This window comes from Mastomys coucha, unplaced genomic scaffold (assembly GCF_008632895.1).
Source record: "Mastomys coucha isolate ucsf_1 unplaced genomic scaffold, UCSF_Mcou_1 pScaffold9, whole genome shotgun sequence".
In the NCBI taxonomy this organism is placed as follows: Eukaryota; Metazoa; Chordata; class Mammalia; order Rodentia; family Muridae; genus Mastomys; species Mastomys coucha.
In genome coordinates this window covers 107,438,386-107,451,807 of record NW_022196915.1, presented here as the reverse complement: position 1 = coordinate 107,451,807, position 13,422 = coordinate 107,438,386, and the positions used below count along the sequence as shown (strand labels likewise).

The 13,422-nt window shown below is 52.3% G+C and overlaps 1 protein-coding gene and 1 long non-coding RNA gene across 4 annotated transcripts in view; one reads left to right on the top strand and one right to left on the bottom strand.

Moving 5' to 3' along the window:
* Positions 1-5,167: 5,167 nt before the first annotated feature.
* Zic2 (Zic family member 2) lies at positions 5,168-11,171 on the bottom strand. 2 transcript variants are annotated; one of them, XM_031361732.1, is made up of 3 exons: positions 8,759-11,171; positions 6,798-6,961; positions 5,168-6,615 (listed from the first exon to the last, which is right to left on the bottom strand). In XM_031361732.1, exons 1-3 carry the CDS (start codon positions 9,828-9,830, stop codon positions 6,262-6,264), a joined length of 1,590 nt encoding a protein of 529 aa, XP_031217592.1. In that variant the 5' UTR covers positions 9,831-11,171; the 3' UTR covers positions 5,168-6,261. The 2 variants fall into 2 exon arrangements, with proteins under 2 accessions (XP_031217592.1, XP_031217593.1); XM_031361733.1 differs by having other exon boundaries at positions 6,497-6,652; positions 8,759-11,170.
* Positions 11,172-12,072: 901 nt separating this feature from the next.
* Positions 12,073-13,422, top strand: part of LOC116084644 — a 6,257-nt gene continuing 4,907 nt past the window's right edge. Inside the window, exon 1 of one of the 2 annotated variants that reach the window (XR_004116199.1) lies at positions 12,073-12,239. This is a non-coding gene — a long non-coding RNA (uncharacterized LOC116084644). The other variant, XR_004116200.1, reaches the window with a different exon arrangement.

Sequence of the window (13,422 nt, the reverse complement as noted above, 5' to 3'; positions counted from 1 at the left end):
TACCCTGGCTCATTAGTATTCATGACTGAATGTCCAGTTCTCCTGTTTATCTTTCTCCCAGGATCAATATCCTAGCAGCGTGGGCCTGGGAGGAGCCTGAGTCCCGCCCTGCGTGAGTTTGACCTTTCGCGCCCTCCCTACAGGTCAGAGCATCCTCAGAACCACCGGCCAGCGCGACACCCGCGCTCATTAAATCCACCATTCATAGAAGTGCAGGGAGTAGTGGGATTGGGGAGGGGTAGGAGAGTGACAGGCCAGGGAAATAGGGGCTGGAGACAGTGGACAGGACAGAACTAGCCAATTCCAAAGGATTCAGGAAACCACACTAACCACTGTGGGCCCAGTGGGCCCAGAGGATAAAACAAAGCAAAAAATCCAGTGCAGTATGCACCAGGGCTGCCTGCATCCAGAAGCTGGCTCTGCTCTAGGGCAGCGGTTTTGTTGGCATCGCAACAGGTTTTGGATTTTTACTGGAAAGTAGCAGTAAAAGCCCTTTGCTCCCATCAAAGGGAACTCAATGCCCACTTGCAGTCGTACCGGGTCAGGAGTGTTCCAGACCTCTCCAGGCCTTGGAGAAATAGCTCAGAGAGAAGCTTGGAGAAGCTTCAACTATTACGGTTATCTCTGCTGCTGTGAATGTTATTTCCATCCCCACCTGCCTCCTTCTGTAGGGACGCTGCTCCATTCGGCTCCCCAGGGCCACTGACTTAGCATCTGGGATTTGGGGGGATTGAGAGTGGGAGAAGAAGAGATTAAGGCAATGGTTATGGGGTGAGGTACTTAGCGACTTTAACAGATGGAAGAAAAACTACTGCCTGTCACCACACACACATACACACCAGGAGTGTAGAGAGCGCCGCAGGTGGGTAGGACAATCTAGCCCATCACAGCTCCTGGTAAACGGCCTAGGGATGCCAACTGCAGATAGTCCCCCATCCCCCGCCCACCCCTATCCCCCCAACCCACCCAACCTGCCACAATCCCCATCTCAATCGGAGAGTCTGTAGATTAAAGAAATGAGCCTCACCTATAAGGTCAGGCAGTGGTCCCTCCAAGGACAATAAGGGGGAGTGAACACCCGCTTACTGGTCTTGTGCCACCCACGCGCATCTCTGCAGCCTCAGGTCCTTCCCACCCGTGAGTGAACCGGTGGTGGAGAGATTCGGAAGCCACAGGAGGTGAACATATGAGTGGATGATGTGTATTGGCATAGGAGCGCGAACGGTGTGTCTGTGTGGGTGAGTGGCAGAGTAGAGAGACTCCCTCAAAGCCTGCCTGAAGCCAGGTGGGGCTGGAGAGATACTGGACCCAAATAGGGAGAAAAGCAGAAAGCAGCAGAAGAGGTCAAGTGTTACCTCTTCAAACGCCGCTCTGCCCCGAAAACAAAAGGAAAGCTGAGTAGGGGCATGCTTAGTGACCCCAGCGCCCAAAGTTAGCATCTTGCATTTTGTAGAGGCGGGGTAGCAGGAGGACCCTGGCCCGGAATTTCACTGCCAGAGGTTTCTGCAGTGGCCATTCAGAGACAAGGGCCCTTTTGCCCCTAGTGACCCCCAGCCTTGACCATGAACTCAGACACTTGGGTTGGGCTGCCCTATAGTCAGCTTTACAGGTGGTCTCATTTGACGTCCTACCCTTATCATCATGGCTGTCTTCCCCTCCTCAGGGACCCAGCGGGGTGGGTTGAGGTTTTCTGATACTTGACCATTCAGATCTAGTCTGGAAAGATCTCGTTCTCCCCCTCCCCCAAAATAAAAAGCCCAGCAACTATCAGCAGAGGCGGAGGTGGGGTGAGAGAGAGGAGGGAAGGAGAATGACATTTCTATGGTCTTAGTTCTGAGCTGCAGGTTAAAAATAGAAACCTTTCATTTTGACTTGTCTGCTGAGGTACTCACGGATGTGGAGCTGCAATCTCTGGGGCATCAGATTATAATCAACCCACAAGTATTTATTGAACCCTGCTTGGATCCTGAGAGGAGCTTTCCATGCACATTTGTATTTCAACATTTTTAAAAATTAAAAACCTATCTGAAAGTTCAAACAGTTCTTAGTGAGGTGTTTGTTATTCTGAGGCCTTTATTTCTTAACCTTTGGAAGTGGGCCTAATGTCCCTGGAATTATTTCTGACATAATTTAGGGGATAGTAGGATCTAAGTCTACATTGCATACTTGGTAAATCTCTGGATGTCTCTAGCCTCCAGTGCTATCAATGAATTCAACAGTACTGAGATACTTTCCCTAGACCCACCAACCCAGGCAAGATCACGTTAGATGGCCCAGGCCTTCCTAGCCTAAAGCGGCGATGCTGGCAAATAGCACAGAGCCTGGAGAAACCCGAGCCCCCGGTCCAGCCTGTGATCTGCCCTTGATCTCAGGGTTTTGTGCGGAAGAAAAAAAAAACACTTGAGACTGAAAACATCCGTCTGAAAAAGAGACAAAGGGGATAGGGGGTGGGGTGGAGGAAGAGCCAAGGTGCAGGCAGAGGGGAGAGGAAAGGGGCCCCGGGAAGTTAGGGATGGTGTGCGGGTACCAGGGTGGCGGTTTCTCTACTGGAGTCCGGACTGTAGCTGCCTCCCCTCTCCCTTGCCGCAAGCAGAACTGACGCGGCCCCTGAGCTGGGAATAACATCCTCCCTGCCGGGGACTTCGGAGGACATCACTGAACTGGGAGAAGCTGATACTTATGCCCGTTATCCTTGTGGCCATTAATAATGCAGCGAGGATCACGATAATTAATAATAATAATGATGGGCCTCCCGAGGGAGCTCCAGCTGCCTCCGGATAAAGCGAACCTCGTGGTGAGAGGGACTTATTCGGTGGTGAATGGAGCTGAGCACGAAGGGAGCAGGCTTCTGTTCACTGAAGTTCAAGTTGACAGCGGTGGCGAGCAGAGACGACCAGTCCTCCCGACGCCGCAGCGACCCACAGCGCAGCTCTTGGGCCCTGAGAGAGGCCAGGACCAGCTTCAGCTATGAGGCTCTGAAGTCAAGGCAAGGGCAGGTTAGCATCAAGGCCTATTATGAGTTGGGGTGAAGGGGAGGGAGGGAGGGCTCCGACATCTCCACTCACCCACCTACCCTACTCCTAATCCCATCACTGCCAGGCTCTCGGGCTCAGGCGCCAAACTGCTGCACCCTTTAAGTACAGCGATTCTGGCATCTTCGGCACCCTTCACACATATGCTATCTCCCTCTTCTCTCATTTGCCTCCGGAAATTCGGAGAACGAAGAGAAAAGTCAAATAGAGAAACTGGACCAAGCCGACCCGTTGACGACTCCTGTGGACAAAGCCTGGAGGCGGAGAGGGGCTAGAAGCCATTTTGCTAGAAAGCCTTTACCAGGGACTCTATCGGTCCTAAGATAGTCCTAGGAAAGCATTTTTCTGTGATGGTCTTCCTAGCCCAGACCCCCTACACGTTGTATTTTTTCTGCAGAAAACTAACAACGGCGCCAGGCGTCACAGATTTACAGGGAACTCCCCAACAGATTTAAGAAGCAATTACACTACCTTGACCCTGTGGAGCATCCATTTGGCTCCCATGCTCCCTCAAATAAGAAGGCCTCAAGGCCTCAAGTTGCTGAAGTTGTCCCTCTGAGTCCTTTTTCTTTTTTTTTTTTTTCTTTTAAGATTTATGGTATGTCAAAACTCTACTTTCCAGCCCCACAATGAAAAGGTTAAAAACATTTGAGTAGGACCATTTTCTTCTTGCCTACCAAATGAATATTTAATCTGACTCTTTTGCCTCCTCCCCCAAGGGTAAGGGGCTCAGCAAAAACCCTAACGATTTTTCTCACAGCTTAGAGTGTGTTCAATGAATTCTCCCAAAGCTCAGTAACATGTGCCAATTATTCTAATAATTTTGCTTAATATTATTAGGGGTTATAAATTTGATTTTAATAGAGGGTTGATTGCTTCCGAAATTGGCGCTTAGGCAGCTGGGGAGGGCGAGCCTGGCACTTGTCACCCGGAGAGTATTATAAGCAAGCACAGGAGTCAGGCCGGATGGTTGTTCGCTGACCACTGGACAGGTAGCATGGCCTGTAGGAGGTGAGTGTTGACCCTTTCCCACACATCCCTCGGGTGTCTCGCCTGGCCCTGTGGCTCAGGACAGAAACAAAGTAGCAAAAGACACTGCCTTCTTTCATCCATTGGCAGCGGACTCAACAAGCCCTGGGCCGCCGGGGAACAGTTGAAGCCTCTGAAGCTGACCGGGTCTTCTCCCTCCCCTGGGAGAAGCTCCTCCAATGCTCAAGGCCTATCGGAGCTACAGGGACACCCAGTGGGAGGGAAGTCTTGATAGTTCAGGAACTAAAAATTAATTTTCCCCATCTCTATCCTTTTATTACTAAAATTATTTTTTGCTCTCGTTACAGCATCTTGTTTGAGAACTCACACCAACTCCTGTGGGGGCAGGGCAGCACGGTGGCAAAGATTCCAGAAAGAACTCCTTACTCCCATTCATTTCCACCTGGCAACATTAGCCTTTGTATACTCTATTTTATTTTGCTGAGTTCTTTCCTTCAGAGTAGATGTATCCCTATCTATGATGGCAAACAAATATTTAAGCATATCCTATTTGTTACTTTCCCTTGAGCACCACTGCAGAGCTGCTTAAGATAAACAGGATTTATTGAGCAAGCTCTGCTTAAAATATCAAGGAAAAAAAACCGAGCCCCTTTAAACTATAATCACTGAGCCAAGTTCAAAAACAAAGTACTCAGCTCAGTTTTAAATGTGCAATTAAAAATAACTGTACCTCAGCTTTTCAGAGGGAGGAGAGAGGAAGGGGGCAGGGTAGGGAAAGAAAACAAAGAATAAGGAAATGTTTAGTGCTCTTAAAGCCAGCCCAAATAGCTGAAAGAAAGAAAGGCATTCCCTTAGATAATGGAGCCATTAGACACTCTGAAGGTTCCTGCCGCCATTCTTCACAGGGGCTTTCCAAAAATTTAATTCATCCTCAGCTACCCAACAAAAGAATGTGGAAAATAATTTTGAGACTTTCTGCCAAAGGGGCAGTTTGGCCAATTCTCTATGCATAAATAGACCTTCCTCCAAAGAATACAAGGTGGCACTTCCCCCCACACTCCCAATCCATACCCATGTCTTGACTCAAGCTGACTCCTTCCCATTCTCATCAATAACTCTGCTAGGGGGGAAAAAAGGCATGTTCATGCAGTTTCAACACATTTTATTATATTTCTGTATGCATTACTCTCAAAACATCACAAGAAATGATCAAACCACTTAAACCTTCAAATAAAAAATCTGAAACAGTTTATGCCCACAATTGTACATATTTATAGTTAAGAAACATTCTTTATAAATATTGTTTCCTCTGTAGCAAGTTAATACCATAATTTAATTACAAATGGATAAATATGGCAACGGATATTTACAGAAGGGTGTTATTTCGGAAAAAGCTAACGGCACAACGTTTACTCCCACCCACCCACCCTCCCCCAATCTTTCATACAAGACCTAACAAATCGAACTCGCAAAAGCACTGAAACATCACATGTAAACCCAGCTAACAGAAAAAAATACATTCACAAGCGTTGGTGGTGGTGGTGATGTGTGCTATGGGTTGGTATGTTGAAGAAACAGAAGGGAGACTTTGGCACGGCTCATATTTTCCAGTCTATAGTCATATGAAGTTTACAATCAAGTTGCCTCGTTTAAAAGGAACACAATATTTAATACCACAATACAAAATAAACCATTTTCTTCCACATTACTTTAAAAAGGAAAGAAAGAAAAAAGGGTGGAAAGAAAGAAAGAAAGAATCTGGGTAACTAAAAGGAAAAAGAAAAGGCCCATCACTTGGGGAAGGGAAATGGGAGAAGGGCGGGAGGGAACGCAATCCGGAGTTTACAAATGGACAAACTTCTATCCACCAATAAGCCATTAAAATCACCGTGGAAAAGGAAGGAGTCCGCTATGTACAGTTCGTCAAAAAGACTGGGAAGCATATGGGAAGGAAAGTGGGCTAGGGAAGTTTGGCTCTATATTTTTGTGGGGCTTACTTTCTTAATTTTTTTTACGTTTTCAGCTTCAGACATACAGAGAGATTTTGCTTTTCATGCCTAGATTATTTTCTTTAAAAAAAAAAAAACTTTAAAAAATCCTTCTGCTGGTAAAATCTTTCTTTTTCACCATAAAAATCAGATTCATAATTTTAATAAGACGATCCTAAGGTGCCCTCGGTGGGTTTTGGGGAGGGCGACGGTGGATAAGGGAACAGGGAATGGAAGAAAGGCCTGGCCCCTCACACGTACCATTCATTGAAGTTGGAGGAGAGGCCGCTATGGCCTCCGGCTGTCCCGCTGCCCCCGCCAGAGCTGCCGCCGCCCCCGCCTCCCGCCCCGCCGCCGCCCCCGCCGCTGCCGGCCGCCGAGCCCCCTCCGGAACCGCTGCTGCCAGAACCCGCGCTTCGGTGCACTGCGGACACCGCGGCCGCTGCTGCCGCAGCCGCTGCTGCCGCCGCCGCCGCTGCTGGGGACAGGTTGGAGCTGCTCTGTGGCTCTGCGCTGGGGGATACCAACCCCGGGGGTGTGGACGACTCGTAGCCAGAGCTGGCAGCCGGGGAGGACTCGGAGCCCTGAGGGGAGGACTCATGGACCTGCAAGACAAAAGCCGGGAGTGGGGACCAGAGGGAACTGGGTGTGAGTGCAGCTGCTGTGAGGCCGGGTCCCCGAGCCGAGGGTACCTCAAGAGCGTCCCTCGGCCCCTGGGGACCTTCCCAGGCCCGCTGGGAGCTGATGCTCCAGGTCGGCCTAGCCCTCCCGGCTACTGCAGTGGTACCTTCATGTGCTTCCGCAGCGAGCTGGGATGCGTGTAGGACTTGTCGCACATCTTGCAGAGATAGGGCTTATCTGAGGTGTGGACATGCATGTGCTTCTTCCTGTCACTGCTGTTGGCGAAGCGCCGGTCACAGCCCTCGAACTCACACTGGAAAGGTTTCTCCCCTGTGGATTGCAAACAGGATGCTTGCTATGGGACACCAAGGACCCCAAAGTCCTCACCAAGGCTGCCAGGGTACAGAGTGCTTGGGTACCAGGGTACAAGGCAAAGGGGAGAGGGCTGAGTCTGTGAAACAGGTTGGATACCCCTACGAAGAACTAACAGATTCTATAATAGTGAAAATAAACTTCCCTTCACACTGACACCTACCTCCTTAAATTCCTAACGAATTTTGGGGTGCCCTTGGCCCTGTTAGCCCTTCTACAGAATTTTTTGGATTCCCCGATCCCTAACAAGTTGGTCTAGCTATCGAGAAGCTGTTATTTTGACAAAATATTTGGGGCATTATCAAAATCACACAGGCGGCTGGGCTGCTGTCACTTCCTCTTTGGGGCCAGTAGGCAATCATATTTGGAGATGCTGTAACTGTTTGGAGACTGGGATATGGAGACTGACTGAGCCAGTACTTATCATCCAAAAACTCTGCAAATTGAGTTAATCATAATCCTAGTATAATCGCCAGTCTTTAAAAAAAAAAATGGGGACGGAGGAAGTAAACATGAGAGATAAGGTAGTCTTTTAACGATTGTACCTCTCAGCAAATGGGTTAGGGGTTGGAGTCAGGAAAGCCTTTCAAAATCTCCCTGTTTAGTTTTCTGGCGGTTCCTACATCCTGTTGCCAGGATTCCAAATGCTTGGAGTCATTTAGAGGTGTGAGAACTCAAACGTCGTTCCACTTGGAAAGGGAACCAGTTAACGTTAAATTCCATTAGCACCTAAACTGTTTTTTAAAGACAACCGCTCAGACACAGGGCATTTCATGCAAATAAATTTCTCAAATTTTAAACCTTGTTAAAAGCTTGTCTCGCACCTCGGCTCCCTCCCTTCCCAAAAGAGAACAATAGGCCGCTGGCTCGTCCCGACTTCAGAGTAAATATTGACGAGGGAATTTGCTAAAACATTTGGCTTTCTTTTAGCAAATCATCTTTTGCGATTTTGGCTGAGACCTGGTCGAAGATGAATAATCTGAGGCGAGAGGCTCGTTCTTTTGCGTCTCTCTCCTCTCATGATCGCCCTGCGGGGCGGTACTGCCTGGGGCTCTGGTTGGCCCAGGCGAGGGTCGAAGTTGGTAATCACAAACCCTCTGGTGCCCATTAGAGAATTTCACAAACTGCTGACAAACCACCGTCAATCCCCTACGACCCACCCCAAGATGGGCTTTAAAAACACTTTTTTAAATGAGAACCGCTTTACAGTTTCGGCTCACACCAGATTCATTTAATGGGAAACAGTCCCGAGAAGGGCGTTTGGACCCAGTGTAAAAAAAAAAAAAAAAAAAAAAGTGGAGAAACACGAGCCTCTGAAAAACAGATAATCCACCCTGGGCAGAAAAGCTCATTCAGACAAGCTGGTAAAATCTTTCCTAGGCTCGCTTCCCGGACATCGAGCTAGAACCGAATTGTTTTATTTTGTGCGCTCTATTTAGAATGGAAATTATTCAGCAGGATGGGCGGGCGGGGGGTGGCAAACGCATCACTCCAGGCATATATTTGGTATTACGCTGGTCATTTAAAAGTACAATTTCCGCACATGGAAAAATCCCAGTCCAATAATACTCTAACCATCCTCCAACAAAAACAAGTCTTGGCTGTCCTGCACTCTCCCATTCCAGGTTAGTCCCCAACGCGTACGAACACACACACACACACACACACACACACACACACACACACACACTCACACTCAGTCTGTGCTTTTATTTCTCTTCGAGGTGCCTCTTCCCACTGCAGACCCCTGATTACCTGTGTGAGTTCTTTTGTGGATCTTGAGGTTCTCGGAGCGCGCGAAGACCTTGCCGCAGCCCGGGAAAGGACAGGGGAAGGGCTTCTCGCCCGTGTGTACACGGATGTGGTTGACCAGTTTGTATTTGGCCTTAAAGGGTTTTCCCTCGCGTGGACACTCCTCCCAGAAGCAGACGTGGTTGCTCTGTTCCGGGCCGCCGACGTGCTCCACAGAGACGTGGGTCACCAGCTCGTGCATGGTGCTGAAAGTTTTGTTGCAGCTTTTCTTGGGATTGCTTAGCTGCTCCGGGTCGATCCACTTGCAGATGAGCTCTTGCTTGATGCACTGCTGCCGCATGTAGCGGAAAAAGGCACCAGGGTGGTGGTGATGGTGGTGGTGGTGGGCTGCGGCCGCTGCCATGTTCATCCCCATGTTCATATTCATAGGGCCGTACTGGTTGTGGAGCTGCGCCGCCGAGTAGGGGTCGGTCCGCGGGCTGGCCACTTGGCGGTATTGCTCTGAGCGCCCGAACACTTCGCCCGGCAGTCCTAGGCGCATTTGCCCATTGAGCACATTCTGCGAGGCGTGAGGCCCGTGCTGTTCCGGGAGGCCAGGGAAGAGAAGGTGGCCCTGCGCGTCCGAGTGCGCATGGTGCAGGCCGCCGGCACCGGGTCCAAAGAGCCCGTGTTGGCCGCCTCCGGGCGCCGAGTCCCCGAAGCCCCGGCTGCGGAACAGAAAGTCCCGAGTGGAATTAAAGGGAGGCCCCGAATAGGAGCCAACATGCGCGGCGTGGGGCCCTAAAGCCGCGGCCGCAGCGGCCGCCGCAGCCGAACCCGGGTAGGCGCCCGGACCTTGCGACGTGAACGCCGAACTCTGACCAGGAGACAGTTCGTGTGCCCCGGGGTTGAGCTTGAAGGCGCCCATGTGCGCCGCGGCCGAATCCACGAAGCCGTTCTGAGCCGCCGCCAGGCTCAGTTCGCGGTCCTGCATCTCCGCCGCCGCAGCCGCCGCTGCCGCGGCCGAGTGGTGGTGGTGGCGCGCGAAGCTGCCCACCCCGATGGCCGGGAACTGCGGCCCGGCGTCCAGAAGCATGGCCAGCGCGCCCGGCCGCCCCGCCGGCCCCGGTGAGCCCTGCCGCCTGGATTTCCTCTTCGGATCGGCGCGGCGCGTCCTCCGAATGCCCGGCTCCTTGAACGGGTGCTGGAAACACTGGCGACTGCAGTCTCGGGAGCTGGGCTGCTGCGCCCGCCGCCGCCTGTATCTGCCTCAGGCGGCCGGGCGCGGAGCGAAGGCGCGGAGAGGAAGAGGAGGCGGCGGCGGAGGAGGCGCGGGAGGAGGAGGAGGTGGAGGAGGAGAAGAGTCCAAAGCCAGGCGGAGAACCAAAGTGTATTAAAGGAGCTGCGGCGGGGGCGGGCGGGCAGGGCAGGGGAGGGCGGGCGGGAGGAGGGAGCGGAGGGAGGTGTGGGGAGCGGAGGAGAGGGGGGCCGCCGGAGGGCGAGCTCAGCGCCGCGGCCCCCACCCCTGCGCGCCCCCGCGCGCGCACGCACGCACGCACTCACTCGCTAGCTGCCTTGCACTGTCGGCCGATGCCTGGCTGAGATCAGCGGCATCCGCCGAATGAAGTCAACGCGGCTGCGGGGCCACAGTGCCCTAGGGCAGTGGCTGTGCGCACACAAGCAGGCAGGGAGCAGACAGCAGCAAGCTCCGCCAGCCCCAGAGCCTGGCGCACCAGCCACTCCACCTGATCTCCGCAGGGGCGCTGGGCAGCCCGGAGGAGGCTGGGCGTCCAGTCCAAGGCGCTCTCGGGTGGCCGCTCCCTCCCCCGAGGCCTTGCTCGCGCCGCCCAGAGCGCTGCGGGTATTGTTCGGCTTCTCGGCTGCTGCGGGGGTTTAGCCCTCCTGGCACTCCGAGCTTGGCATTGGCGACGCCCGGAGTAGTAAACTTGCAGCGGTCACGAATTCCCCCAGATGAAGGAAACGGGCGCGTCGTTCCCTCTTTCTTTAAGTTGGGCTGGAGGAGGAGGGAGGGGAGGAGCAGGGGAGGGGGACTGTGGGAGGGGAGGGGGACTGTGGGAGGGGAGAAGGAGAGGAGGGGGAGGGGAGCAGGGTGAGGCTAGTCGGAAAAACAATAACAATAACAACAATAAAAAAGTGTTCTCTGGCTCTCCCCCTTTCTCCAGCCGATCGGCTCAGGGCGCTAATCCGGGAGTGAGTGCTCGCACTAGCGAGGACGGAGAGAAGTCCTCGGCACGAGCAGAAGCTAGGAGGCCAACGCGAGTTCCTCCTCCCTCGCGGCTGCAACGGGCAGCCTTCGCCACCGCCTCTGTTTATTTCGGTGGGAGCTGAGGCCGCAGCAGCCGCCTTTTATTTTTTTATTTATTTATTTTTTGTCCCCCTCCTTTTCCTCTCCCTTCCCCCGCGTACCCGCCGGGTCTCCCGCCCGGGCATCCCTCCCTCCTCATCCAAGGCTCGGCCCCCTGGTCACACCGCCCCTTTAACGGCGACTCCCGCCCATCCCGCCCTCCAGAAACCGCTATTGGCCATCATGGCCTCGTCAATCCTGCGCCCCCGCCCTGCACCCAGCCCGCCCCACCTTCCCTGAGCCCCGCTAGGTCTGTGCAGCTGCTGCAGCCGCCGAACGCACCCAGAGACTGGGCCTGCCAGCCTGCAGCGTTTCGTTCGGGCGTCTGGCTCTGTGGCTCCCCTTCCCAGCCGGCTAATTTAGGAGTCCAGCTGCGAGCATAACGCTATCCTGGGTCTATGGGTCTTGGCCCCTTCCGCCCGATCGTGACCTGGAGCGGTATTGAAACTTGCTCCCCATACACTTTGCCAGAGGCCACCAAGTCCCCAGAGATCGCATCCACTACCTAACCACACCAAAACAAAACAACAACAACAAAAAAAAAACAAACAAACAAAAGCAAAAAAAAAAAAAAAAAAAAACCGGGAACTCTAGCCCAAAGCACCCTTGGCTATACAGTCACCAAGTCCGAGACCCTGAGGGAGCGAAGAGACTTTTCCTGACAAGGACAGGTCTCTCGCCCGGTCTGCACAGGCACTCTACTTTCCCCACCCTCACCTTGACCAATTTGCTCTGAGGCGTTAAAACCTGGATGAAGGAAGGTGGACACAGATAGTCAAACTTACCCGTTCTTTCCAATCCCTGGACATTCGTCTATACACCGCCCCCACCCCAGGCAGTGGTCCCTACCTGCCCCTGGGCACACTTAGCTTCCCCCGCCCCCGCCCCCGCCCCCGACGTTCTCGTTCAGCTCAGATTACAGGAGTAAACCCTAAGCAGCTGCCCCTGAGGGGCAGTTTAGACGTCATTAAAAGACCGAGTCTCCCTCAGGGTGGATACCTCCTGACCGGGTCCACCGCTACATTGGTTCAGGAAGTGGAATGCCCAGAATCAAGCAAGGTTTAGGCCTTAATTTGGCTGTTGCCATATCAGAATCAGGGCCTCAGAAAAGTAAACTGTGTTGCTTAAACCTTCTTTACGGTAAGTGTCACTCTTTGGTGAAGCCACCGCAAAGCTTCCCAAGCGCCGCCCTCGAACCCAGGCTGACTTGCCACTAAGAACTTGGCTGTCCCACCGCGCTCAGATTGCGCTCAAGAGGTAATGGAAGAGGGAATTGCGGGCCTAAAGTCTGGGGAAGTGTAAAGGTTCAGCCTGTGGCCAACGTCTTCCTTAACCTTTCGCAGGCCTGAGAACTGCTTTTATTCATAAATCTCTGGGAACTGAGGTAAAATTTGGGCAAGAGAATAACAACGTATTTCGAAATTTATATTGAAATGAAGTCAGCAAAAACGTTGGAAGAATACTTTTGTTGAGGTTTGCAATGAATGTGAGCGCCTGCCTGATCAAACAACCTCTCAAACCTTAGGTGGGTCTGGCCCAACTGTTGGAGCTAGACTGGGCCCTTTCTGCCAAGGCTCCCTCTGTTTCCTTCCTGTTCCCCATTCCTTGACTAGGGGGAGAGGAGAAATGACTACAAGAAAAAGGCATCTTGTCCGAAATCATGAACTCTCCTAGAGGCTGGAGGGAGGAAATGGTCCTCTTTCCTCCCATACCCCTACCTCAAAGGGCAGAAGCTACACTGGCCTGCTAGACTGTAGGGAGATAGAAAATATCTAAGCAGAAAGGCTTCAATCCATTTATTTTAAAAAGCCTGCCCAACTCAGTCTTTCACATTTCCTTGCCTTATTTAGCAATTTATACTGAAAAGTGAATGTATTGGTTTGCTCTAAAAATACTACCTCTCCCATTTTTTTAAAATCTAAGATTGGTTGTGAGAATAACTGCCTTGCTCACCCAAAGACCTTCTTTCCTTCTTTCAAGCCCCCACACTTGCAGGTTTTCCTCCTCTACCACTTCCTCGCCCCCCTCCCCACTCTTCCTTTCCTCTCCTTTTTGACCTATTCTCTCCTTTCGCTTTGATTTCTTCTTTGCTGCGCCTGCAATTCAGGATGGCGCGGCTGGGCGCTTGCTCGCGCTGGATTCGAGGGCCGAGCGGTAGGGCAGATGCCTTAATTCCCGCCGGAGAGCTCGCGGGCTGGGCCCTCCTGGCTATTCTTTCCTAGCTCCAGTTCTCCTCTCACTGCTGGAAACAGAGGAGCTGAGCCAAGTTCAAAGTCACGTCTCGGTCCCCTCTTTCAGAAGTGTTTTATTTCTCTGCAAACCG

Excerpts from the sequence above, each read along its gene's own strand:
- Zic2 (XM_031361732.1), bottom strand. The coding sequence starts at position 9,830 with ATGCTTCTGGACGCCGGGCCGCAGTTCCCGGCCATCGGGGTGGGCAGC. Across the intron at positions 6,962-8,758 it reads CCACAAAAGAACTCACACAG|GGGAGAAACCTTTCCAGTGT; the intron begins GTAATCAGGGGT and ends TGCAATCCACAG. Across the intron at positions 6,616-6,797 it reads CGCTGCGGAAGCACATGAAG|GTCCATGAGTCCTCCCCTCA; the intron begins GTACCACTGCAG and ends TTTGTCTTGCAG.